This window comes from Nyctereutes procyonoides, unplaced genomic scaffold (genome assembly GCF_905146905.1).
Source record: "Nyctereutes procyonoides isolate TBG_1078 unplaced genomic scaffold, NYPRO_anot_genome, whole genome shotgun sequence".
NCBI lineage: Eukaryota > Metazoa > Chordata > Mammalia > Carnivora > Canidae > Nyctereutes > Nyctereutes procyonoides.
In genome coordinates, this window is record NW_026575139.1 from 10,342,835 (window position 1) to 10,369,892 (window position 27,058).

General features: G+C 52.5%; 1 protein-coding gene across 2 annotated transcripts in view; it reads left to right on the top strand.

Annotated features, from left to right (window-relative positions):
• Positions 1–27,058, top strand: part of CCDC88C (coiled-coil domain containing 88C) — a 121,541-nt gene that overhangs the window by 88,698 nt on the left and 5,785 nt on the right. For both annotated transcript variants that reach the window (XM_055303939.1, XM_055303940.1), the window contains exons 18-28: positions 447–638; positions 2,015–2,176; positions 3,293–3,570; positions 6,413–6,556; positions 8,818–9,004; positions 10,654–10,799; positions 13,120–13,209; positions 14,688–14,923; positions 19,481–19,669; positions 22,875–22,940; positions 25,645–25,713. In XM_055303939.1, coding sequence (XP_055159914.1) covers positions 447–638; positions 2,015–2,176; positions 3,293–3,570; positions 6,413–6,556; positions 8,818–9,004; positions 10,654–10,799; positions 13,120–13,209; positions 14,688–14,923; positions 19,481–19,669; positions 22,875–22,940; positions 25,645–25,713 — 1,759 coding nt within the window. The remainder of the gene's footprint in view (positions 1–446; positions 639–2,014; positions 2,177–3,292; positions 3,571–6,412; positions 6,557–8,817; positions 9,005–10,653; positions 10,800–13,119; positions 13,210–14,687; positions 14,924–19,480; positions 19,670–22,874; positions 22,941–25,644; positions 25,714–27,058) is intronic.

Below are 27,058 nucleotides of genomic sequence, written 5' to 3' on the forward strand. Positions count from 1 at the left end.
GGACAGGCATGGGCCCCCATAAGGATGTCCCCTGCAGGCACCTGCGGGCATCTGCGGTGGGGCCTTGGTGCAATTCCTGGCTGTGGGATTGAATGAGAGATCTGAGCAAGGCAGCTCCAGAGCTGGATGGACCTTTGTGATGTCCCCTGGTCCATGGTCCCCAGGCTCACCTCCATGTTGTGGAGTGGGTAGCTGAGGCTCAGAGGTGTGAGGACTTGCTAGGGTTGTGAGGCTGAAGCTGGGGCTGAGGCAGATTTCTGGAAAGAGGGGCAGCACGGGATGAGTTGTGCATGTTCCTTGTAGAGCAGAGGCCAGGTGTGTGGCTCACCTAGTGCAGGGGAACCGTGGGGTACACGGAGAATAGGGCTGCCCACTGGCCGTGAACACAGCACGCTGGGCTGGCGTCTCCCTGCCCCAAGTGTGCTATCCTGCTCCCACACCCGCAGCTGAAGACCGAGTGTGAGCTGCTGAGGCAGAACCAGGAGGAAGGGAAGCACGTACACAACTCCTTCAAACACTCTGTGGAGACTCCAGTCACCGCCGCTCACCAGGGCAGGGAGCCCTGGGGGCCCAGCCACAAAGAAGCCACCATGGAGCTGCTCCGAGTGAAGGACCGGGCCATCGAGCTGGAGCGGAATGTGAGTGGGCTGCCCTGCTGCGGTCGCTGAGAGAGAATGAGAGGGCGAGTGCGCCCTGTTGATGGTCCCATTCATGGGCTTTTTACTGTGAAGGACGCAGGACGTCAGAATCTGTTCAAATTGATCCAGATCTAGTAGAATACTTTTCTTTTTTTAAACTTTTATTTGAGAGGAGGGCGGGGAGACAGAGGGCAAGAGAGCACAAGTAGGCAGAGAGGGAGAGAGGGTGAGGGAGAAGCAGGCTCCTCACTGAGCAGGGAGCCTGACCCGGGGATCCATCCCAGGACCCTGGGATCCTGACCTGAGCCCAAGGCAAATGCTGAACCAATGGAGCCCCCAAGTGCTCCTTCTCTAGTTGAATACTTGAGTTGTCCTGGCAAGGTCCTATGAGCTGCTTTTCATTTACATTCCTGTTAGCCTTCCCAGAGGGAAGAGGTGTGCTCCCCGGTCCCCACGGCCAGTCCCTGTCTGCCCACCTGTTGGACATGGTCTATAGCTCGTACACCAGTCCTCTGGTTCCACAGTGTTGTGTACTCTGTGGTCCACCACCTGATTTTGTGTAAATGAAGTTTTATTGGACCAGAGGTACTTTGTTTGCATACTGTGTGCGGCTGGCTTCCGACGTGGTGCTGGTGGCAGAGGTACATGGTGGGAGTGGTGACCACCTGCCTGGCAAACCTGAAACCCTGTCTTCCCCTTTACAGAGAAAGTTCACCAGCACACGTCTAGTCTCCTCGATACTGTTGGGCTCTGGCTACAACCTCGTGGAACACATGGTCATGGTTTTCACCATCTGACAGATGAGAAAGTGGAGACTTGACCCCACATCCCATGCTAGCAAGGGGCAGCCCCGGGGCTACACCCAACGTGTCCTGGCCCCTGGCCGAGTTGGTGGCATATTTCACACAATCTCTCCCAGTCTCATGTGACATGAGACTACCTGCTGTCACTCCCTTGTAGGATGAGGTGTGGTCGTGGGCTTGGACTCCCTGTGCAGCGGGAGAGGCCTCACAGAAAGGCACCCTCGGGGTGTTGGGCAGAAGCAAGCATCAAAGAGAGAAGAGATGCCTCGGCGTTAACCCCAACTTGCCTGGGCATTGTGCCCAGATGCTCCAGGTTGGAAGCAGCGTCCCCATCACATACATGCATTTCTGTCTGGAAAGCACACAACAGAAAAAACTAGTTCTCTTCTCCTGCCCCACCCAGTTGTGTCTTTTCCAAGAGGGAAACCATGTTACTTCTCTTGCCCTGTGGACTCTGGCTTCGGTTCCTAAGGAGTCAAACTCCTGAGGGTTCTGGATACGCCCCGGGCCTGGGGCCAGGTAGCTTTGGCCAGGCAGGTGTGCGAGGGGCCCTCATGTTTCCACTTCCCCTAGAACGCGGCGCTGCAGGCTGAGAAGCAGCTGCTCAAGGAACAGCTCCAGCATTTGGAGACCCAGAACGTGGCCTTCAGCACTCAGATCCTGACGCTGCAGAAGCAGAGCGCCTTCCTGCAGGAGCACAATACCACGCTGCAGACCCAGACGGCCAAGCTGCAGGTGCGTCTCCCAGGGACCAGCACCTGATGCTGGCTCTTCGTCGTGACGCTGGGCGTGCAGTAATATGTGGTTTCATAAACACGGAAGCCCCACCTCGGGTCTTTGAAGGTAGTGCAGGTTTATGGCTATTTGCATGACTGAGCGTGTGTGCAGCTGCAGGGCTGGCCACTTGGCGTCTCTGCTTTGACTTGCAGGATTCTCTGTTTCGCAGAGTCTGTTGAGATTTTACTGGGAATGCCTTGGAAGGAGATCCAAGGCTCAAGTGAGTTGAGCTCCACAGAGTTAAGCAGGTTTTTTTTACCATAACACCTGGCTGAGCCTTTTTTAAAAACTGATGTGAATTTTTCATCTCCACAAGGGGAGTCGGGTACCATGTGGCTGCCGGGCTGTTGAGAACTTCTAGCAAAACTCGTATTCTGTGCCACCTGTTTGGACATGTCGGTTTTTATTTGTGGTTGACACAGATGGTGGGGAAATGAATTAATCCATCATTAGTGCTGTTGGTGAGACAAGTGTTTGAAGATCTGCAGCATGGGTCAGGACAATAAACAGGAAACTGTTTGGCAAAGAGGTCGGGATATGTTCTATTAAAACAGCAGAATAAGATATTGGGTCAGGGTTTTGGTGGTGGCGGTGGTTGTATCTTGTCTGGTTTGGGGATAGGTCGTCCTGGTGCCAGACTGAGTTAGGCAGTGCTCCCTGTTGAATCTTCTGGCAATTCTGAGTGTCATTGGGTGGCAATTGTATAAACATCAGTTAGGTGAGGTTGGCTGGTGGCAGCTGTCAGGCCTCCTAGATGGTTCTGGATTTTCTACTTATCCCAGAAAACAGATGTTTTAAAACTGGTCAAAGAGGGCACCCAAGGAGCTCATCCAGAAAAAGGACATAATTTGCACCCAAAGGTTGCCTGTGTGGAGGGGCACTGGACCGGAGCCCCTGGTGATGGTGTCGCGCCAGTCTGGCTTCAGAGCAGTTCCTCAAGTCCAGAGAGAACTGTCCCAGCATCGGGGATGTTGCGACTGCCTCCGGTTGTGGTGTGGTCACCGTGAGTGGGGATACGGGGCCTGTGGCCCCCAAGGGTCGTGCCAGTGGCAAGGCTGCACCTCCTCTTGGCAGGTGGAGAACTCCACTCTGAGCTCCCAGAGCGCTGCGCTCACAGCACAGTACACGCTGCTGCAGAACCAGCAGACGGCCAAGGAGAGTGAGCACGAGAATCTGCAGAGGCAGCAGGAGCAGCTGACGGCTGCCTACGAGACCCTGCTGCAGGACCACGAGCACCTGGCTGCGCTGCACGAGCGCCAGTCCACGGAGTACGAAGCCCTTATCCGCCAGCACAGCTGCCTGAAGACACTACATCGCAACTTGGAGTTGGAGCACAGAGAGCTCCGCGACAGGTGTGTGCTGGGGACTGAGAGGCAAGGAGGGTCCTCAAGTGGAGAAGGGGGTGCCACGGCTGGGCCCAGCTCAGGGAAGCCTGGCCTTGGGGGTCCTTGCTTCCCTAAGGATCCCCCCCCGCTGACCCCTCCTCTCCAGACCAGGTACATGGAGGTTGTCCACCCCACCTGCAGTTGACAGTGACACACCTGCGTGGGCTTCCTGGGCCCTCTTTCCCCATGCGGGTGTGGGATGCCTGCTTCCCAGCCTTCAGTTAGGGCAGCTTTTGAACATACAGGAGACACACAGAAGGGTGTAGTGGAAGCCCCATGTCTGGTTCAGCCATGCTCTCTCTGTACCTGCCTGCCTTTTTTTATTAAAAAAATTTTTTTTAGGATTTTATTTATTCATGAGAGACACAGAGAAAGAGGCAGAGGGAGAAGCCGACTCCACGCAGGGAGCCCAATGTAGGACTCAGTCCTGGGACTCAGGGATCACAACCTGAGCCTAAGGGAGATGCTCAACCACGGAGCCACCCAGGAGTCCTTCCTTTCTTTTTTTAATTCATCTGCATGGAAATGGACAGGTCCTAAGTTTGGCTCTCAACCAACCAGGCTCCTGGGCGTCATTTGAGTTGGGTCAGCTCGTGTCACCTAAGCTCCCGCGCTGGCAGGCTCCCGATTGCCACGGGCCCCTAATTGCCCCTGTGGCAGGACCTGGAGTCTGGTGGGAGGGGCGCTGTGCCTCTGACCCTGACCCAGGGCAGCCCTGTCCCTACAGAGCGGCTCTCAAGTACACGGTGCAGATGCCGCATCTGAGGGAGTGATAACCCCACGTCCTGTGCTTGTCGGGTTCCCTGCTTCTGGCATCCCCTCGACTCGTTTTGGTCACTGGGCCAGCAGAGCCTTGTGAGGGCATCTGATGATGCTGAGGGCACAGAGGTAGAGTCGTTCATTTATTCGCTCACCCGGGACTTCCTTTTTGCCTCTGTCTGGGCTCCTCGACCTGCTTTATCCACCTGGATCTCTTCCTTCCAGGGCTGTGGAGGCCCAAAACCAGCATCCTCTGCCTTCAAGTATTTCCGTCTCTACCTCCCGCCCCCACCCTCCTCCCCACCAGAGCCCATCCTAGGTTCACGCGACACGGAGTCAGTGTGTCCTGTGTGCGTGCTGCTGTGTCTGCACATGGTAGGGGTGCTCCTGGTTCCCTAGTGAGGTGTAGCAAAAAGCATTCACTGAGCCCTGAAACGGGCTCCATGCCCCCCACTCAGCGGGCACCTCTGGGTCCTATCGTTAACGCCCTGTTACAGGTCATGAAAGCGTCTCTGGGTATTCTCAGCATCTGTATAGACCTTCCAGGGAAGGTTTCTGCAGGTGGGATTGGGATGAGCCTTGAGGGGAGGGGGGTCACTCTTTGCCTGGTTGCTCGTCAGCATAGCAGGCCAAACTACTGCAGTACTGGAGTTTTCACTGCCTGGGCAGGTGGCTGGACGGCCAGGGGCCCCTTTGGTCCATCTGCAGCAGGGCTGTAGGTTTGGGAGTATAGGTGCCTGAAGCACAGGGATGATGGCTCCATATTCCTTTCATTTGTCACCTAAATGGGATGCTCGTTTCTCAAGGTGTGCCCACCTTGTCGCCAGGACTGACTGGTGAGCAAGAGGCACTGGGTCTGTCCTGTAGTTGGGTGGGTAGTGACTCATCCCAGATCAGTGGGCTTTTCTAAGATGTTACAGTAGAGAAGCAGGATTTGGGGAACCCTAAGCATTTGCCCATGGGCTCTAATTTGTCAAACCTGGGTGACTTGTTGCCACCAGAGAAGCCAGAAAGGGCATCCCCCTCCAGCTTTACACTTGTCCAAGTGTGTCAATGGACACCTGCCTGACCATGTTCCCGAGTTCGGCCCCCTGATAGGGCCTGGCTCTGGTCAGATGGCACGAGGGGCTGCAGGAGTGGAGGTCTGAGGGCAAGTGGGGCACTTGGGAACACCCTGCCCCTAAGTGTGAACAAGTCCGACAGGGAAGGATATCTGAGAAGAGGGATTTCCCTGTGTGGGGACCATTGAAAGGCGGTGCCTGAGTTGCGGCCTTGGGCCCGAGGGAGCTCCTGCATCCCCTGTGACCGAGGATGATTCCAGCAGGCAGGAGGACCCAGCCATGCGTGGCATGTCAGGGGTCCATCCTCCTGTGTTCTGCTGCCCTCTAGAGCCGGCTGTGTGGTGACTACGGGGACAGGGCTGCAGGGGGAGGGGGAGAGACCAACGGGGCTGGGGGGCTGTGGTTGGGGGTGCGGAGAAGGGGGCATGTGCACCTGCGACCTGGCCTCTGGCCACCACCAGGCAACCCCTGTCCCTGCAGCAAGGGCAGAAGACTTGGTTCCCAGGGCCAGGAGGGTGAAGGGCTTACCCAGCCCCAGTGAAGAGGGATTAGCTGTTTTGTGCAGAGGAATTCAGCTGTTTATTTTGTGGTTTCTTTTAGATCTGTGCTTAGTGAACCACCTAGTGACGGATTTATACCTCCCGAGGCAAAGGGCTCTGAGTGCAGAAAACATAGTCTGTGCCCTCGGGTGGCCCAGGGAGGAAGGGCTGCTTTCATGGGAAGCAAAGGGACCTTGGAGACCCATCGGGTGGGAAGAAGAGGGCCACACCTTGGGCTCGGGGAGACCCCTGGCCCAGACAGCTCTCCCATCCACCATCCTCCCGTTTCCCCACTGCCCTGCTTCTTGCCCCATGTGTTCCCTGCCCCATCCCCCTCAGTTCTGCAGAGAGAAGCCATCAGAGGAACCCCATTTTGCACAGGAGGCGTTTGTTACCTGGAGGAAAAGGAGGCCCCAGATAGGCTCCCAGCAGGTGTGTTCTCTCCAACAGACACGATGAGGTGCTGAAACGTAAGGTGGAGCTAGATGAGCTGGAGAAGGTCTTGAATACCGAGCGGGAGGCTCTGCAGCAGGAGCAGAGGACGGGCGCCATGGCTGTGGGTGAGAACCAGCGACTGCGGGGCGAACTGGACAGGTGAGCACCAGGGATCTCACACGACCTAGTGTGTGGCAGCTGCCAACCAGGATGTCCTATAGACTGACCTGCCCCACCCAGAGGAGGTCAGCGGGGTCTCCTCAGTCGTGTGTTTTACAAACACTGTCACGTTCACAGCTGTGTGGCACAAGTAAAGAGGGGACCCAAGCTGGTGGCGGGCACTTGGGAAGGACCCAAGTGACACCTGAGGATGGTGCCTTGTCCGGCGAGGGGCTTCCTCTGACGTAGGCCATGCAGCCATCTCAGGAAGGACATGCCGTCGACCCTCATCATTCACACATTCCCTTTTTGTGACTTCACCTGCTTGCTGAGACTTGTCACCCCCGAATCCATGGTCCTGGTGCTTTCATGCATGTGCCCAGGGTGTCCTGATGCCTGAGTCACACAAAGCACAAGTCTCCAGCTGAGGTCAGACAAGGACACTCATCCTTCTTACAGCTCTCAAACTACGAATAAGCATCCTTTTTGTAGTCTATGTGATGTCATGGTGTTTACAGATTTTTGTGCTTTTTGGTGACTATTTTAACTTTTTTTTTTTTCAGATTTTATTTATTAGAGAGTGAGCATGAGCACCTGAGCAGGGAGAGGAGAAGCAGACTCCCCACTGAGCAGGGAGCCCGACATGGGGTTCCATCCCAGGACCCCATGACCTGAGGCCCCCCAACCAGGCACCCTAACAATTTCACTATTTAAAATAGCCCCCATGTGGAACGCTGTAATGTGGTCTGGGGCTCCTGGTGTAATAACGGCTTTGTGGAGGAAGTACACGTTAGGGAAGCTCCATTCAGGCTGCAGCTATGGTGCTAGGGCCTTGAGCTCAGTACAAGAGATATCTTCAGACAGAAGCCCTGATGAAATAAGGAACATCTTGATGCCATGGACTAAGATGTAACCAGAGCTTGTAGGATTCTATACCCTGTGTTTTCTCAAGAGGCCGTGGTTGGTTCAGTATCTGCCAATCTGGGGATCACGGAGACTTTAGAGCCTCACTGCCTCGAATACAAGAATCCGTTGTACTACTATCATCCCACAACTTCTTTTTTAAAAAAAAAAAAAAACTGACAAGGCGATAGGCTTAGGGAGGAACTAATGTGTTCAAAGTCAGTGCATCTAGTTAACAGCAGAGTCAGGATGTGAGTTGGGTCTGGTCTCCTCACAAAGGCACAACCATACGAAGCTGCCTCCTCTCTGCACCCTTGCACACCCTCGGGGGGCCTCCAGTGACCAGGGAGGCCAGACAGAGAAGACACAGCAGCTGAGGGTTGTTGACCAGGAGGCAGGCCCGGAGCTTTCTAGGTCATTCTTTGATTTTACGCCTTTTTTCTTAAGGGAAACTGGACATGTGGGTGTTGACGTGAGACCTTCACGTTTTTCAATGTTGGCACACTGACCCACTGAAAAACGTGTGGGCCAAACAAGACACATCTGTGTCCACATGAAGTCTGTGAGCCTCCAGGAATTGGAGCTTCCGGATACAAATCTTCCCCTTAGAAGCCCCCATTGGATGACGGTTACAATGATCATTTTAGCGGATTTCCATAATATCCTGGTGTCTCGTACATTATTCATCTCATGAGCTGAAATTAGAAAGGAGCTTGGGAAGAAGAGCTGGATGTAGACCCAGCATTTTAGAGAAAAAATGTTCTGGCTCAGTGTTTTTTTTTGTTTGTTTGTTTTGTTTTTGTTTTTGTTTTTTTTAAAGAAAGAGCGGCTGAAGTCTTTTTTCCAAATACATATGACAATACGCCAAAGCTTTGAATTGTAAAAGAGAGCTTAACAGTGATGGTCTATTGGAGCAGGTGTCTGAGCCCACCCACTCTGTCTCCCCCAGCCCAACGTGGGGTTACCCATGGGCCTCATAGAACCCCAAAGAACATGGGGGCCTGGGTGGCTCTGGGGTTGAGTGTCTGCCTTCGGCTTCAGCTCAGGGCATCACCCTGGGGTCCTGGGATCGAGTTGCATTGGGCTCCCTACAGGGAGCCTGCTTCTCTCTCTGCCTGTGTGTCTGCCTCTCTCTCTGGGTTTCTCATGAATAGATAAAATCTTAAAAAAAAAAAAAAAAAAAGATCCCTGAAGAACACAGTTTGGAAACTGCTCATTCTGTTCAACTCTCTCATCTCTCTCATTTTACACATGAAAACACTGATGCGCAGAGAGGCTGCTGTCTTCTGCAAGGTTGCACAGTGGGGATGGAACCTGGCGTGCCCTTCACCCCTTGACCTGTGGCCCTCTGCCCCCAGGGTCAATTTCCTGCACCACCAGCTGAAGGGAGAGTACGAGGAGCTGCACGCGCACACCAAGGAGCTGAAGACCTCTCTGAACAACTCACAGCTGGAACTGAACCGCTGGCAGGCACGGTTTGATGAGCTGAAGGAGCAGCACCAGAGCATGGATATCTCCCTGACCAAGCTGGACAATCACTGCGAGGTAAGGCCTCGGGACATGGACGAGTCCCCTGGGCCTGGGGGGTTGGGGGGGTGCTTGTGGTGGGTGCTGGTGCTCGAAGACCACATAGAGGGCAGTACAGGGGCCGAGAGGGGACAAGGCATTTGAAAGGGCGGCAGAGGCCACGTGACTGGCAGGGATGTACCAGAAGACACCTTTCCATCTGCTGTTGCTTCCCGCAGGGTCGGGAGATGCATGGGAATTTCCATCCTCTCGTCCGTGTCTGCGCTTGTCTTTCATCTTTGCGATTCAGTATCCACGAGAAATGGCGCATGCGAGTGGCTGGTCTGGCTCTGGTCCCAGGGCAGCTCGGGTGGTACTTACCCGTGAGTGCCCCGGTCTCCAGAGAGGCCGAGCTATTGGAAATTGCCTTCTTGCGAAGTATAACCATCTCAGATGAGATCACGAGTGGATCCCAGGACCGATGAGATCGAGTGGGGAAGAGTAGCGTGGTGCCTCCCCACTCTAAGATGCCCCAAGGATAGCAGCGTTTCCCTGACTCAGCCCCTCTTGCCTCCTGTTTGTTCAGAAACCCTCTCAGGCCTTTTCCTTTGGACTCCTGGTGGTCCTGTGGGACATCACAGCAGAGGAATCCAAGGCTTGGGGAGCACAGATGCCTTGAGGCCCCCTGGGCTGGGACAGAGGGTATCTGGAGGAGATGGGGACTGCACACTGGGGCAGAGGAAGCCTCAGCCACCATAGGCTGTGGTGTCACAGGGAGGTGCTGTAGGATTTCCGAGGAGACCTCAGTCTGGAGCCTCAGGGCATGGTGGGAACTCAGGCTGTCTGAAGCCTAGGCTTGGGGCCTTCCTGCTGCATCAGCCTGATGATGTCCTCAGGCCCTCGAGTCAGACCCAGCCCGCTGCCTGTGTGTCTACAGCAATGAGCTAAGACTGCCTTTTACAGTGTTCATGCTTGGGAAAAACCCAAAGAAGAATAGTTTGTGGCAAGTGGAAATGATTGGGAATTTAAACGTCCATGTCTGTGAGCGCTTTATTGGGATGTAGCCGTGCCCTGTGCCTGTGTGTCTTTTATGTGTCATCTTGGCTCCTCCCTGCTACAGAGCCCCCCCCCCCCCCCCACCCAATCCAGCCTGGGGAGTCTGAGATACATAGTGTCGGGTCCTTCACAGAAAAGCTGTGCCAACCCTGTTCAAGAACAGAGCTACCCAACAAATGTAACTCAGGCCATGTACACAAGTTGATGTTTTCTAGTAACCACGTCAAAAAAGAAAAAACGGGGGCTTCATTTTAATCTATTTTATTTAGCTAGCCTATCTAAAATACCGTTATGACCTGTAACCGCCCCCCCCCCAAAAAAAAAACCTTACTGAGATAGTTTGCAGTCTCTTCTTTGTTATCACGAAGTCTTTAGAATCTCTTGGATATTTTGGCACGTTTTATGTGCTCGGTGGCCACGCGTTGCTGGCGGCTGCCTGAATGGACAGGGTAGGCGCAGAGGGAACTTGTCCCCTAACCCCCGAGGCCATTGGCTCTCTGGGTCCTTGCAGGTGGTTTTCACCAGTGGAGGAGAGGTGCTCTGTGTGCATGTGGCCCTTCCCCTGGTGGCTGGGTTCTTAGCAGGGGTATCTTGGGATCGCATGGTGCTTGAAACATTGATTTGTGTTTTAGCTGCTGTCCCGTCTCAAGGGCAACTTGGAGGAAGAAAACCACCACCTGTTGAGCCAGATCCAGCTGCTGAGCCAGCAGAACCAGATGCTTCTAGAGCAGAATATGGAGAGTAAGGAGCAGTACCATGAGGAGCAGAAGCAGTACATGTAAGGACGTGTGTGGGGGTGATGGCTGTAGACATAGGGGCCCCGTGCTGGGACCTGTGGCATTCTGGACAGAGGTTGGCCCCTGGGCCTGGTGGTGTCCCAAGGGCAAGGGAATAGACCATCTTACCAGCACATCCTTCTCTTGACTTCTGGAACAGTTCTGGGTTTGTGTGAGTGTGGTGGTTGGTCTTTGTTAGCTTTCCACAGGCAGTGCCCACCAACAGGAGCTTTGGAATCTGATTTTGGGATTAAGCTTACTTTTAAAAATAGGACCGTGCCAATGAGAAGTATCTCAGGGAAGAATTCCAATGGAAGGCTGAGAACAGGTGCTGTAACTGGTGTCTTGCTCTTGCCTCCGTCTATGTTCCCTTGGATCACGGGACAGTGGGTTACTGGCATGCTGTGGCTGACCTCCCTCAGCTGGTGTCGATGAAGTACCGGCTCTGGCGTGGGCCCCATGATGTGCACAGAACCCGTTCCCTGGGAGCCAGGCACTGGCGTAGGGGTGGCGGGATGTGTGGGGAGTGTGTCCCTGCTGGGCAGCTGTTGAGCTACAGGTGGCGGGAGTTGGAGTTCTGGTTGCTGACATGGGATGTGGAGAAGGTAGGCGGGTGGAGGGGGGACCCAAGGGAGGACGGAAGTGGTCTAGCGGCAGGGAGTGTCCAAAGAAAAAGTGGCTAGAGAGGGAGGCGGGTGCTCAACTGTGCCCAGCTCGTGGGTTTGGATTCACCAGGGCTGCTAAAAACAGAGGTCAGAAGGAAGAGCCCTGGGTACTGGAAGCCTCGTGATTTAGAAGTCCAATAGTCCAAGATACGTCTCCTGGATCTGGGTAATTTTTACCACCCTGTGCTGTGGTGGTGGGACTGTCCTGCCTCACGAGTGGGAATGGCTGGCCAGCATTGGGAGGGCAAGAGGAGACATGCGGCAGGGGCATGTGGTCACGGTGGATGCCAGCCCACTGGCCGTCCTCTCCAACATAATGATTGTCAGGAGCTTTGTCTGCTCCTATAGAGCTGGCTCACCACCTGCTGGAGGATGGTTCACATTGAAAACCACGCTGTAAATTTGGGGTGCTTACAACCGACCCTTGACTGAAGTTGGCCTTCTGTACCCAGCTGGTAAAAACTTCCAGCAGGGGTTGGGCAGGTGCTCACTGGGAGAGTAGGGGCCTGGTGCCCGTGGGAGATGATTTGATGGCAGTTTTGCATTAGAGTGTCTGTCGGGTGCCAGAAGTTGGCAAGTGTCCCAGGGCCTGCTCTGAGCAGAGCACCCTTTTGGGTTTTCTGAGCAGCCGCAAGGCCTGCTGTCTGTGAGTCTGTGTGCATCCGTGGGGCCACACAGCCATGGAAGCACGCGGAGGAAAAGGCCACATGGTGTGGTGGTGAGGACAGGAGAGCAGCATAGACATCAAGCCGGGCGTGCTGGGAGCAGAGTGGGCTTCTGTGATCAGGCCGGGAGGTTCACCAGGCTCTTGGTCTCCGTGGAGGTGCTCTTGTGCAGAGAGCTCTCTGGCCGCAGCATAGGGGAGCCCCGCACTCGCCTCTGGTTCAGAGGCCTCATCTTCAAAGGAGGAACCCAGCGGGTGGAGGCCTGTGGGCAGTGCAGAGGCCTGGGTGCATCTTGACCCTTCCTGCATTTCTGAAAACGTAAACTGGTTCCCGGAGGCTTTGCTGCATAGCCCAGGGGTTTGGCTTCTCTGGCAAATTGGCAGACTTGCCCTGCAGGCCTCACGCGGGCCTGCCTGGCAGCAGGCTGCCACCACTTCAGTCCCGACCGCTCTCCTAGCTCTTTCCAGGCCCGCTGTGCTCTTTACCTTCTCTGTCTGGTCCCTAAAAGCTTTTGAGTTTGCCCCTGTGGAAGCGTTACCGGAAACCAGCATCGGAGTGGGTTCAGGTCAGAGGTCATTCTTTCAGCCTTGCTGCCCCTCAAGGGACCCGCTCCCTGAGAGCACACGTCTGCCCCTCACCAAAGGTGTTAATACACGAGCCTGGTGTCCGACCCCAAATGCCCCGTGTACTGCATGATCACCATGGCTGGCAAGTCCTTCCAGAAGTGTGTTCCGGTGGTTTAGGGGCTTGCTCCCTTGAGTTGACTTGAACCCGGACCCTGAGTGCTCTAACACGAACTCCTTGAGGCACTGGGGCTTCCCGGACCCATGCCAGACGCTCTTGTCCACATACCCCATTTCACGACAGTGGCGGTCATGGGCACGATGACGTCTGAATCCCAGAGAAGGTCCCGCCAGGGCTGGGCTGCTGAGTAAATGTACGGGTCTAATTTAAAACTCAATTGATCATCCTCCTTTCCGCTCTCTTCACAGAGACAAATTAAATGCCTTGCGGAGGCATAAGGAAAAACTGGAAGAAAAAATCATGGATCAGTACAAGTTCTATGATCCTGCTCCAAAGAAGTGAGTTCATTTACGTGTCTGTGGTTTAAGTCCAGAGCAGAGAGCTTCCATGTTCGTGAGCAGAGTGGAAACTGCTCCTGGCCAGAGCAGCGCCCTGCTCCATGGAGGCTGTCCTATGACTGTCCGCCCTGGCCTCTGTGCTGTGGCCTGTCCTGTGAGGGTCAGCAAATGCCAGCCAACCCTGAGGACACAGGGGCGACCCTGAGGACACCAGGGGCGACCCTGAGGAGACTGGCTCACTTTAGCACGGCTCTTTCAAGGAGGCAGAGAGTCTGTAGCCTGGGAGCCAGACAGCAGGGTTATCGTGTCAGAGTCTGTCTCAAGATTTTTTTTTTTTTAAGATTTTATTTATTTATGAGAGACAGAGGCGAGACACAGGCAGAGGGAGAAGCAGGCTTCCTGTGGGGAGCCTGATGTGGGACTCGATCCCAGGACCCTGGGATCACGACGTGAGTCAAAGGCAGATGCCCGACCCCTGGAGCCACCTAGGCGCCCCTGCCTCATGATTTAATTGGACGTGGGAAATCACATTCCTGTTCCGGCGGAAGCTGGTGCACCCATGTCCTTCCAACACGGGAACCCCTGGGCCTCATATGGATTCCTTTGGACTCCCTGACCCCAGGGCAGGTTCCCACATGCATTCCTTTCTCCAGGCCCTCGGTGGTGGGCCCAGCTTGGTCTCCGGGGACTGCCGGCCTTGTGCCGCTGGGCTTCTCCCCACACCCCCCATCCAGCCCTGAGCCCTCAGCAGCTGCCTCAAAGTCGGGTCCCTGTAAACCCTTTGAGGTTCTCTGGGGAACCACGGAACTCCTGAACCTCAGTCCTTGCTCTGGCAGAGAGATGAAGACTCAGATGAGGAGACTGTGATTTGTGTAAACTTGGTACCAGCTAGTTTGAGCCATGTTTGTTTTTTGTTAAATCAGAATTCCCATTTCCTGTCAACAGCAGCTCTGTTACTTACTCTTAAAATTCTCTGGTTTTACTTTAAATAAGTCATTCTTGCCTACTCTCCCAGACTCCTCCACACCAAGGGCTGGTTGAAGAATGCCCACTTACTCTACTTACTATTAACTTGAGCAGAAGATGAGGAGGTCTGTGACTCAGTTCTAAAATGGTTTTTTAAAAAAAAATTTTTTTTAAATGGCATTTTTGACAGAAAAATTGCCAACAGACAGAGCTGAGGTTAGTACAGTGCAGCTTTGTTTTGCACGGATAATCAAGAGTTTGAGGTTTGCACCATGTTTGACATCCTGTCTCCCCCAGAGGCTAGTGTGAATTTCTGCACGGTACACACTTCCACCTTCACTAGGCCCCAAGTCCAGGGATCCTGGTGATGGTGAGGAGCACCATTCGGAACCCCGAATGAATGGCTGCCAGGCTTGTGATGGAAAGCCCGACTTATGTCAGTCAGAGCACCCTGTGGCCTGGTGGAGGGGTGATGAGGGTTGGTTGTATCCTAACAATCTGCTTCTCACTAGGAAAAACCACTGGATTGGCGCCAAAGCCTTAGTCAAGCTCATCAAACCAAAGAAAGAGGGTTCCAGAGAACGATTGAAGTCAACGGCAGACAGCCCTCCCTGGCAGGTGGAATCCCCAGAGCCAACCCTGCCATCTCCTCAGGCCCTCAGATCACAGCCAGAGAACCCCGAGGCCACCCCGTCCAGCTGCAGCGGTGCAGAAGATCGGGATGCCCTCAACGGGCCTATGGGTAAAGGTAGGAGCGGCCAGCCAGGCTGCAGTTGGGCTACAGAGGGGCTTCTCTGGAGGGCTGTGCCTGGATAGGGGAGGATGAGAGATAACATGTACAGGTGCACGGGAGCACGTAGGAGCTTGAAGAGGGTGCGCTGCATACACACATGTGCCTCCTTGCACATGTCAGCAGCCTTAACCCAGGAGAAAACACGAATTCACAGCCACAGCTGTGTCCCTTGACAGCTTTGTTATTTTAGAATGAAAGCATCACTTGTCACGTAGGCTGTGGTAGGGCCTTGGCGTCCAGACCTACATGCACGCAAGTGCTGCAGAGGTTCTGACATGGATTCCTGTTTTGTTTTTTTTTTTTATGCTGTGTTTCATCTAATCTGAGAGGTTATCATGATACGCTGCATAATTTCTATACTGGCAGGAAAGACACTGCAGTTAAAGAAGGCAGGGCTTTACCACTTCGGGATTTCTTCATACTCTGGTTGGACGGCTCTTATAAAGACGTAGGTTGGGGCATAAAAGAAATATAGGAGCACCGTAGATTGGCTGTGGCCATGCCACCTGGCCAGCGAAGACTGTCAGACACCATCGAAGCTGCATCTTGATTTCAGAAACATGAAGGAATTGGGGGGGGGGGGATGTGTACCTTAGAGTCAGCTAGGCACAGCAATTGCCAGAAACATTGTTAAATTTTCAGATTTACTTTTTAAATATTTCTTAATGGGTTATTTACTCACAACCTGCCCAGCATGCACCCTGAGTAATTTAAATTGTCGTGAAGGACACTAGAACTTTCTGAAGACCAGGCCTGTTATGCCTGAGAGTCCTGTGCCCCCGGGGGCTGATGTTATGGTGCTGAGGGCCAGTGGTGACAAGCTGCCAGTGACTGTGACATGTGCACGAGCCTTTTGGAGGTGCCATTCAGTAGGTCCTGTTGCATCACTTTGGAATGCCGAGGAGAAAACGTGCACGTGCACGCATACTGGGGCCTAATGCCTGCATTCCCATTCTTCAGAGATAGAGTAGGTAAGAGGCTCAAGTGCAGCTGGGTGATGGTGAAGCTGAGCCTTTGCTTCCACGTAGGGGGGGCTCGCTCCCCTCAGGTGCTCACAGTAGCTATTTAAAGTTGACCGTTATGCCCTCAATTTGTATTATCCTTTAAATTGACTTAACTACCTACCCTTGCTCTCTATGAGCTAGGAAGACTTGGAGAAGAAATAAAGACTTGACAGACGAGCGGGTCGGGGAAAATTCTTTGTAGCAGCAGCAGCAGCTGTGTATGTCCCGGTGCTGCTTCTGGGCTGGGCACCCTTCTAGCTCATTGACCTGCTGTGCCTGTCTCATGGGGTCCTAATGACTGCCCAAGGTGGGCACAATTAATCACCCCTTCTCAGAGCAGAGAAGGGGAGGCTTGCCCAAGTGAAACACTTGCCAGAGTAATCAATGGTAGAGCTGCAAACCGCCCCTGCCCGCCACCCGCAGAGCCTGGGGTCCCTGAGTCGGCGGCTTGAGCGCTGGCCGCCAGGTGGTGCTGTGGAGGCAGAAATAAGCAATTACTGCTGGGTCTGCTCTAATCCTAAATCAGAAAATGGTTAACCCAGCCCTGGTATTATAGGTCGAGTTCAGAAAGTTGTCAGAGCAGATGAGACTTGATTTTCAAGGCCACGATGGGTAAGATTGGAGTACAGGTTGCATAGATCTTGAAGGGAATGGCTCTTGGTGTCGTGGGGTTTGGAGGTATAGAAACAGGTATTTTCATGATTTTCAGAGGTCATTTTAGATGAGAATTACCAACGAGTACTTCAGTAGACCGTCGTCTTGTGACATCGGGCCAGAAAAACATTCCATTAGGGGTTTCCAGGGCCTTTGAACAGGAACCGGGAGCAGCGTGTGCACCAGGTCGTCCGGCGGGGCCTGTCATTAAAATGGATGAGTAAGAGAAGCCAGGTCCTAAATTAATAAACATCCTTACTTAATAATTTAACACACACCAAAATTGAAAAAAGTCTCAGCCATCGGCTCCCTGAGCAACACGTAATTCTCCTCACGTGCCCAGTAACACATTGACACTAAGACGCCCCTGACTTAATCACGTTGAGTAAGAGCATAAATGATTCACTGACTCCCGGTTCTGGGCTTGTCAAGGGTATTGCTCCCATCTTTCCTGGGCTGGACGGGACTCTGATCTCCTGTCTACATTTAGCTAATTTAGAGTCATTTGTTATTATTCATTTCATTTATTTGTTGTTTTTTTTTTTCCTTCCTCTCTTGGGTTATCCGGGGAATAACAATTTAGCAGCTCAGCGCAAAAAGAGTCCCTTTTTGAGAAGCAAAAGCAAGGACAAAGACAAGTCTCCAACGGCCCACCCGACTCTCTCTAAACGCCTGCGGTTCTGGTCCTCCTCTGACATCCCATCCTCTCCTAACGAGCCTGTCCCTTTTTCAGAAATCGGAGATTTCTAATCCTTTCCCTTTATCATACCATTTTCATCATGTCTCCTCCTTCATTTCTGAAATTCAAACAAACAAACAAAAAAAAAAAAAAAACAAAAAAAGTACCTAAAGGCCTGATGACCTATAGTGGACCCCTCCTAGGACCTCCTGATCCTAATTTCAAGCCAAGTTTAAAGTAGCCCGCGTGGATTCTGATTTCAAAAGAGAAGATGAGTTGTCACAACCCTGGACCATTTCTCCAGCACAGCACAGTTGTAGGGGAGCCTCGGGACATCCATGCACAGGTCCTCGGGCCAGGATGTCCGTGCCAATCAGTAAGTGCAGTGGCCATGTGCTGCCTCCCCTCGCTCGCACCTGCAGGCTTATATCGTGCCCGTGTGTAAAGCAGAACTGGTCGGTTGTCGCTTTGCTTCCTAAAATATACGGCTTCTGTCAAGTGAGGTGTTTTTTTTTTGTTTTTGTTTTTTGTTTTCTGTTTTTTTTTTTTTTAAGACTTATTTTTAAGCAGCTAAATTTAAAACCGCTGCCCTTTCCTCCTCCTCTGTCAGAGCACCAAGTTGTTGGCTTTTGCTGACAAGGCTATTTTTCAGACATGCTCTGTGTCCGGAAGGATGTATTGCTCCATTCAAGCATTTTGTATAATTGGATCGATGTTGCCAAGCCAGAGGTCAGCCCAGACGAAGTTTTATGACTGTGCGGTAGCTCTCTGACCTCTTGGACACAGAGGTGAATGCGATAGCGGACAGAAAGACCATCGTCACGTCCAGAACGGGGGGAGTGGAGTGCTGGTCGCTAGAGGCCTTTAGCTACTGCGCTGTCTCCTGTCTGCTGTCCTTCTTGTGCCATCTTCCTGAGTCTTGCCACATCTTTCCATCACCTGTGTGATCGCTTATGTTTTCTCCCTTCAGTGACTCACCGTTGCCACTTAAATTTATCTTAAATTAAAGGGAAAGATTATTACTCATGCTGTCGCTGGAAAACCAGTTATCACCATAAAAACAAGGTAACCATATGAACAAATATCTGTTAAGCTGTTAAAGTTGGTCGATGTGGCACGGAGTCGATGTCACGCGCTTCACCTGGGGGACCCCAGTCCTCTGGGTCCCTGTGTCGCCAGCATGCCATCAGAATCGCCCCATTCTCTGCCATCCGTGCTAACTGTCGCTCCCCTCCACCTCTGCCCCCCGTCGTTTTAACCACACCTGTTGGATGCTTCTCCCCGCTCATCCCCCCAGACTTGAGTCTTGCTTCTCATCAAGGGTATCTTTCAGAATCCAAATTTTGCCTTGGTGTTTCAGGTTGTAAGATTTGGGCACTGAAAACTTCCCCAGTGAGTCCAGACGTGGCGTGGCTAAGGCTGCTGGCGGGGTCGGTGTGGCGGGAGGGCACGCTCCGGTCCCTGGTGAGGGGTGCCTGGAGGGGGATGTGCTGCAAAACAGCACTGTCCTTGTGCCCTCGGGAGCTCCAGCTGCTCTCATGTTTGTCTTCCATCCACAGAGCTCATCCCTTGTCCTGCCACTAGGTAGTTGGAGGGTTTTTTGTTTGTTTTTAAAACATTTTTACATAGATTTTGTTAAACAAGAGTATATGTTCCTGGTAGAAAGTGTAGTGATTTCAGAACAGCACCAGATACAAGGTAAAAGTCACTCTTACAGAGACTAAGACTTCTTAAACAAATGATTATTGGTGCCCCAATAAACTCCTCTCTCAAAGCCTAAGAGGGCCGTTGGCAGGATGCACGGATGTCCTGGACCTTTGGGGCTATGGCTGCAGGCCTGGAGTGACCCAGGGCAGATGCCACCAGGGTCTTCTAAAATTGGGCATCTGAGTTACATTCGGCACTCTTACACAACAGGCGTGCCCCAAGCTCGTGCGTTGGCCTCCTGGCAACCATGGGTTTGTCCTCTGGAGCTCTTGATCTTTTCGGAGGCTTTTGGGGCTCGCCCTCTGACCTGGCCTCTTGAGGCCTCGCTCACTGGCCTGCAGCCAGGGCCCTCCTGTTGAAACAGCGTCCCAGCTTCCATGCCTCCAGTCCCTGCACCCCAGTGCCCTTGCTTTCAGGCTTCGGTGCAGTAGCCCAGCCCCATTTTCTCAATGTCCTTCTCTGCCCCAGGCCCTGGGGACCTAAAACCAAAGCAAGGGTCCCCGCACAGAGGCAGCCTTGACCGCACAGATGCCTCCGCTGACCCAGCCATGAAGCCCTGGCCCTTGGAGCTGAGCTCCCGGACCTGTTCGACCTCAGCCATCACTACAACCCCTTCCAGCTCCACCCCCCTCTCCCGGCACCCAGGCCGCACCAAAGGTGAGTTGTGGGTGCCTGCGGAATTAGAGGGCTACACACCCAGCGTCCTGCCTGGGAAGACCCCAGGCTCACAGAGCGCTTAGGCTGTAGGCAGACTAGCTTTGTCATCATGTGGGCATAGCCCCTGCCTGTCAGCTGGGTGATGCAGGGAAGACAGCTGCCCCCTCTGGAGGCCCAATGCCCGGCAGCCCTCACCACCCTGCTCAGGAGCTGGTGGCGCCAAGTAGCTCTGGAAGGGAGGTGAACCGCAGTCTGGACTAGAAGCAGGAGTGTGGAGGCGTTTTCTCTAGGGAGTAAGCGTGACAGTGTTGGAACTGAGGGCTGCCCCATGGAGTGGGAGGCAGGGCTCTGGGTAGCTGAGAACAAGTGATTCGAGGAAGGTTTACAAACTGAACACTTCCCAGGGTGCCAGCGGCCATGCGTGCTCACACTGTTAGATGGGAGATTTCAACATCCTTCAAGCTGTATGAAAGCCTAGGAAATTCCCCTCCGAATGGCTCAGGTGGATCCTGTCAAGTGAAGCCGGGGGATGTTCAGGGATCCCTGGACCCCCGAGGGGAGCCTATAACAGCAAGGACCCAACCCAGTGTGGGGCCGCAGAGTCGATGGGCGCTCCGCAGGGGTGGGAGCTTTCTGTGCCTGTGGTTAATGGAGCCCAGGAGCCGTGAGGAGGTCGTCCCCGTGAGGCAAGACCAGGGTGCCGTAGAAGAGAACGGTTGAGAGAAAGGCACTTAGGTGTCTAAAATACACAGAAGGGAAGATGAGGCTTAATGCTAAAAATTAAGATGTTCTGTTAATAATTTAAGGACATGAAAATATCCGAATAATAATAATTCAGAAACATGAAAATATCCGAAGCAACCCCTTCGTGGGAAGGGGGGCCTTGGGGGTGTTGGGAATTGGAGAGAACCAGGAGGGGTGATGGTTTTCATCATGCCACCAGCCACTCGACTCCTGGAACCTGGCTGTGTAGGGCGGAGGGTACTGGGCCCTGCCCTGAAGTACACTGGGTTAGCCGTGTGACCCCTGGGGACAAGTGGGGTGATGAGCACAGGGCTGCCTGGCGGTGCTTCTCCATATCTGGCCAGGCCCTGGAAGCGGCAGTCACTTGCTGCTAGAGGTCAGCTGGGGGGGGGGGGGCAGTGGGGGAGGGGGAATGCCACACGCTGGCCGGGACAGGCACACCCTGGGCCCCCATTGTCGGCAGTCCCCCTTCCCACCCACCTCCCGGGCTGGGGGCACAGAAGCCTCCACCTCCCCTTGGACTTGCAGCAGACTGCATGGCTCCGGGTCCCACCCTTCAGACAGACCCACGGTCCGTGTCAGCCGAGACCCGATCCCTAAACCAGAGCCCAAGCCTAGGAACACCGTGGCTGTTCCTATACCTGCGGAGCCCCTGGGAAGGTCAGTCACCACGGGAGACCCCGGCCATGCGATTCCCTGCCAGCCTGTTCTCAGCTTCGGGGGGCACATAGCCAGCTTCAAGCAGAAGGAAACCCCCTTAGAATCAGCCATTTCTTTAAGCAAATCTAGTTCCTTTTATTTTACATACTTTTTTTTTTTTAAGATTTTACTTATTTAACGGGTAACACACAAGCAGAGGGAACAGCAGAGAGAGGGAGAGGGAGACACCGTCTCCACTGAGCAGGGAGCCCAACGTGGGGCTGGACCCCGGGACCACGACCTGAGCTGAAGGCAGATGCGTAACCAACTGAGCCACCCAGGTGCCCCAAATCTAGTTCCTTTTAGAGCTGAATTTAATAAATGAGATCTGGGCCCTCAGAGTCGTCATTGCATTTAGACCCTTCCAGTAAAGGAAGATAAGGACACCTCTGTGTCCCTGGTTTGTGTCAATAGTTCCAATTCAGATTTAATGTTACAGGAATGTTTTTTTCTTCTTCGATGTCCTCTTTGGGTGTCCTTTCCTTACACGGAACTCTTGTCTCCCGAAACATTTCTTTCTCTTGAAACTGCATCATGGTTTAAAACGTAGTCGTGCCCGAGCTGCCAGTAACAGTAAGTTCAGCAAGCAATGTTCTCTTTGCGGCTCTTTCAGTCCTTAGATTGCATTTCACTAAGGACACTCTGACAGTTTTACATTCAAAATTCACTGCAGATAAATTCTCTCTCTGTGTGATCCTGGTGACAGTTGAACACAGTAGGGTTTGTTTCCGTTTTCAGACCTTTTTCTTCTTAAATCACCCCCGTGGGTTTTTTTTTTTTTTAAGATTTTATTTATTTATTTATGAGAGACACAGAGAGGCAGGGACACAGGCAGAGGGAGAAGCAGGCTCCATGCAGGGAACCTGATGCGGGACTCGATCCTGGGTCTCCAGGATCATGCCCTGGGCCGAAGGCAGACACTCAACTGCTGAGCCACCCAGGCGTCCCACCCCCATGTTTTTTAACATGCAAAACAGATTTCAAAAATCGGAATTGTGGTGAAAATGTGTATGTACTCCATGTGGTAGATATCTTTCCCTGGATCCCTTCCACACCATTCCAAAACCACTCTGTACATGAGTGTACATGTACACTATTCTTCGTTCCTTCTCCCATTGTTTCTTCCTGCAAAAATAAGCAAAATAGGGGCGCCTGGGTGGCTCAGCTGGTTATGCATTTCATCTCTTGATCTTAGCTCAGGTCTTGATCCTCAGGGTCGTGAGTTCAAGCCCCACATCGGGCTCCACCCCAGCCATGGAGCCTCCTTAAACCAAAAACATAAGTAAATAAACAAAATATACACACCTTGTTTTTTTTCCCCCACCTAGCTGTGCCTTGTGGAGACTCTTCTCAGTCTTTTTACGTTTATGGCTGCATGGTAATGAAAATGGCCACATGGTGATCTTTTCGGCCACTGCACCCCTGGAGTTGATTGCTAGTAGGATTGCCATGTCAGAGGACAAATAAACATACGCTTTTCCTACATAAGAGTCTGTAGTTGGTTACAGTGTACTAGGCGCCCCTGTTTTAATAACCAGTGACCTAGGGGCACCCGAGGAGCTCTGCGGTAGAGCGTCTGCCTGCGGCTCAGGGCATGATCCCAGGGTCCTGGGATCGAGTCCCACATCAAGCTCCCGACAGGGAGCCTGCTTCTCCCTCTGCCTATGTCTCTGCCTCTCTCTGTGTGTGTCCCTCATGAATAAATAAATAAAGTCTTTAAAAAAGAAAATAAAAATAACCAGTGACCTTCCTTCCTCCATAGGCTATAATTCAGATGACAGCCTCTGTGACCCATCCCTGGAGTTTGAGTTCAACCACAGGCAGTACGGTGAGTGCTCAGGCTTCAATGCCCTTGCGCCTGGTTTTTATCAACAGGACTTTTCTTCTGATCTCAGTCCTGTATGGAAGTCCAACATACAAAACAGGTAGAAGTGTGGTGGTTGTGTTGGAGTGGGCAGGGAGGGCCCACAGTCCCTCCAGGCTCCCTTCTGCCTTCCCCTGGGGCCTGGGCATGTGACTTCTGCTTGCACACCTCCACTAACGGGGAAGTCACCACCTCTGAAGTGTTCCACTTCTATTGGTGACAGCTTCCCCTGCTTTCAAGTGCCCCTCAGATTTGTCAGGACATTCTGGTGACCCACACGGGGAGCAGTGAGTGTGGGGAGGTGTCTCACGGTTCTTACGTGAATTTTGGTGGTCCAGAGTTGTTCAGAATTCTATGTGGTCTTAGAAATGCTTAGAAGCAGTTGGTCCTCTGACTTAGATATATCGTGAGTTTCTGCAGAAAGAAAACTGCATTACACCAGCCTTCCCAAACATTAAAAGCTGCTTTGGATTTTTATAATTTTTGAAAATCAAAAATCCTAAAGGGGGGGGGAATAATTCTTAAAACTCAGAAAGCTCACAGTGAGCTCTGTTTACTTCTGATCAACGAGAAATGTAGGCGCCAGCATTATCTCCTACCCTAGTCACTGTCTTTTTTTTTTTTTTTTTTAAGATTTCTTTTAGTGAGAGTACAGGTGGTGGGGGTGGAGGGGCAGAGGGGACAGGAGAGAATCCCAAGCATGCTCCCCACTGAGCACAGAGCCCAACTCAGGGCTTGAATTCATGGCCCTGAGATCATGACTTGAGCTGAAATCAAGAGTCGGATGTTTAACCAACTGAGCCTCCCAGGTGCCCGCCCTACCCTAGTCGTTGTTTTAAGCATCTTGTGATGCAGAAACCGGCATGCCGCTTTTGAGAAAATACAGAAGAGTTTAATGCACAGGGCCCTTGTGTGTGCACAGGGAGTGGAGGGTTAACACACCGAGGTGCTGGCTGCTGTGCTTTGTGAAGGCGCCCTGAGAGCCAGAGCGACGCTCCAGCAGCTCACCACTGAGGGGTTTTCTTCCTAAGTACTCTGATTCCTTGAGATTTTTTTTTTAAGATTTTATTTATTTATTGGACAGAGAAAGCATAAGAGCATAAGCACGGGGGAGCAAGAGGAGGAGGAAGAAGCAGGCTCTCCTCACAGAGCAGGGAGCCCAGCACGGGGCTGGATCCCAGGTGCCCTCCTTGAGCTTCTCTTATCAGGAAAAAGGAAAAGCAGTAGCTAAATAAACAAAAGTGCTTTGAGGGGTGGGGGACCCCTGGGTGGCTCGGTCAGTGGAGCGTCTTCCTTCAGTTCAGGTCATGACCTCCGGTTCCTGGGATGGAGCCCCACATTGAGCTCCCTGCTCATTGGGGAGTCTGCTTCTCCCTTTCCCTCTGCCCCTGGCTCGTGTTCTCCCCCACCCCCTTTCTCTCTTTCTCTCAAAATTATTTTAAAAAAGCATTTAGGTCTTACTGATTTGTGTTAGTTTTCTTTTAATGAAACTTAATTCCTTTTTAAAGAGAGATGTGCGTTCTTTATGTCATTTTTTCCCTTCTCAAAGAGAGGACTGACTCTTCGTTTACACTTTTCTCAAACACCAAGTGTTTATTTGGCTCCTCCCCAAACCCCTTTTGCTATTAAGAGTTTTCCAGATGCCTGCTATTTGCGGAGCACACCAGCACTTGGGAACCAGGCGCCCTCTAGACCCAATCAGAAGAAAACTCTCCCCGGGGGAGGGTAAGCAGCGCACCTCCTAGCACATCTCCAGTTCCCCACACGGTTCCCCTCAACACCAGCTGCAGGCTGAGAGGGATGCAAGGATAACAGAAATGCAGTTCCTGTCCCCCAGGGGTTCATGGTCCAGCAGGACAGATGCTGGTACAGAGCAGGCTGGCAGGGCTCCTGGGAGAGTGGACTGGGAGAAGCAAGCCTGCAGACCTTGAAGGGGCAGCCTGCAAGGAGTGGAGCACCCCTCCTGCAGCCAGGTTCCCCCTCCAACCTGAGAGCTGCCCCACGCAGACTCAGGCAGGGCTGGTTTCTCCAGCCCTTGTCACCATACTGGCCAATTTTTCACTTGGGGGTAGATGTAGGTTTGAGACAGGTGATGCAAGGGGCTGGCAGACTACGAGCGACCAGGAAGAGCGAGCCCTCTGTCTCCTCTGAGGGTCCCAGCTCTCGTGCCTGTGCATCACTGAAGTGTGCAGGCACACTGTGTGCAGGCACATGCCCCCTCGTGCACACATCCACATGTATACATGGCTGTTTCCTGGCTCCCACCCTCAGCAGGTTGCACGTGTTCTAGAAAGCTCTGTGCAGTAATAGGAGTGGACATTCCCACCTCAGCCTCAGTTGGCTTACTTTGAGCCGCTTGGTTTTGGTTTTGGTCTGCTTACTGTACTAGGGTTCAGTGTGAGGCTTCTTCTTAGTCCTAGCCCTGGACCCAATAAAAACAATAGGGTCACCTACTGGATGCTGTGCCTCGCACTCAAGTTGGCAGAGCTTGAGCTCCTGATGGGAGAACATGGAGAACCCCGAAATCCATCCTTTCTGAGGACATTTGCCTTAACATTGTTGGCACAGAGCAGCTTTGTTACGCAGCTTTTCTCAGATGGTGCGGTCCGAGGCATCCCCACCCCTCCCCGCCCCCTGGCCGTTGAGGCTGAGTGTCGTTTCCTTTCAGTGTCCCGGCCAGACAGCTTGGAGACCAGTCGGAACGCGTCCAGCGACAGCTCACCTCTTAACCTCAAAGGTGGGTCAGCCTTGGCCTCCGTGCAGTTGCCGTTGTAGTAGGGTCTTTGGTTCTAGGCTCATGTCACTTTTGTGGTTAAAGCGGTAATCGTCACGGGCTCCACCACCGCATCACGCATTTGCAGTTCCAGCCTGCATCATGCAGTATCAGGTGCAGACCCAGGCGATTGAGTGAATCCCTTTACCCCCAGAGCCCAGCCAGGGCCTCTAGGCTGGCACCCTTGCTCCAAATCTGAGCTACTTGATCTTCAGAGTGGGAGTAGTAACCATAGTTCCATCCATGGTGGTCAGAGAGCACCGTCGGATAACTTTGATTCTTTTACATGTTTTGACCATATTTTAATAGCGCACAGTGTCTTCTGTCTTAGCAGACATTTCTGTGCATTTGAAAAGAATATATATGTGGTCCCAAGACTAGAAACTTTGCAGATTTTTTTTTCTGCTAACATGCACATGACCAGCCCCTAGAAGAACCCTAGCATGTAACAGGTGCTGAGTAAATCTTTTTTTTTTTTGAGTAAATCTTTAATAAATGAATAGATGATACCTAATGTGTGCAGGGCCTTATAGCAATTAATATTAGATAACAATTTAAATTTCACCAGAAGCTTACACTTCTTTCTGAAGTTGTTCTGTTTTTAAATGCCAGACTGAGAAAGGGATGGAGTGGGGAAGGAAGCCTCTTAGACTGCTGGTGGGAATGCAAAGTGGTGCAGCCACTCTGGAAAACAGTGTGGAGGGTCCTTGAAAAGTTAAAAATAGAGCTAACCCGTGACCCAGCAATTGTATTACTGGGTATTTACCCCAAAGATACTGATGTAGTGACCCAAAGGGGCACCTATACCCCAATGTTTAAGTAGCAATGTCCACGATAGCCAAAAAAGGAGCCCAGATGTCCATCGACAGATGATGGAGTAAGGACGTGGTCTATATATAAAGTGGAATATTACTCAGCCTTCAAAAAATGCAGTCTTGCCATTTGCAACCATGTGGATTGAACTAGAGGGTATTATGCCAGTGAAGTAAGAGAAAGACAAATACCATATGATTTCTCTTGTGGACTTTAAGAAACAAAACAGAGGAGCAGAGAGGCAGGGAGGGAAAAAAAATAAAAACAGATGAAACTAGAGGGAAACAAACCATGAGAGACTCTTAACTCTAGGAAACAAGCTGAGGGTCGCTGGGAGGTGGGGGCGGTGGGGATGGGGTCACTGGGTGACAGGCATGAATGACGGCACGTGATGGGATGAGCCCTGGGTGTTGTGTGCAGCCAATGCATCACTGAGCTGTACCCCTGAAACTAGAAATATACGATATGCTCATTGAATTTAAATAAAAATAAACGA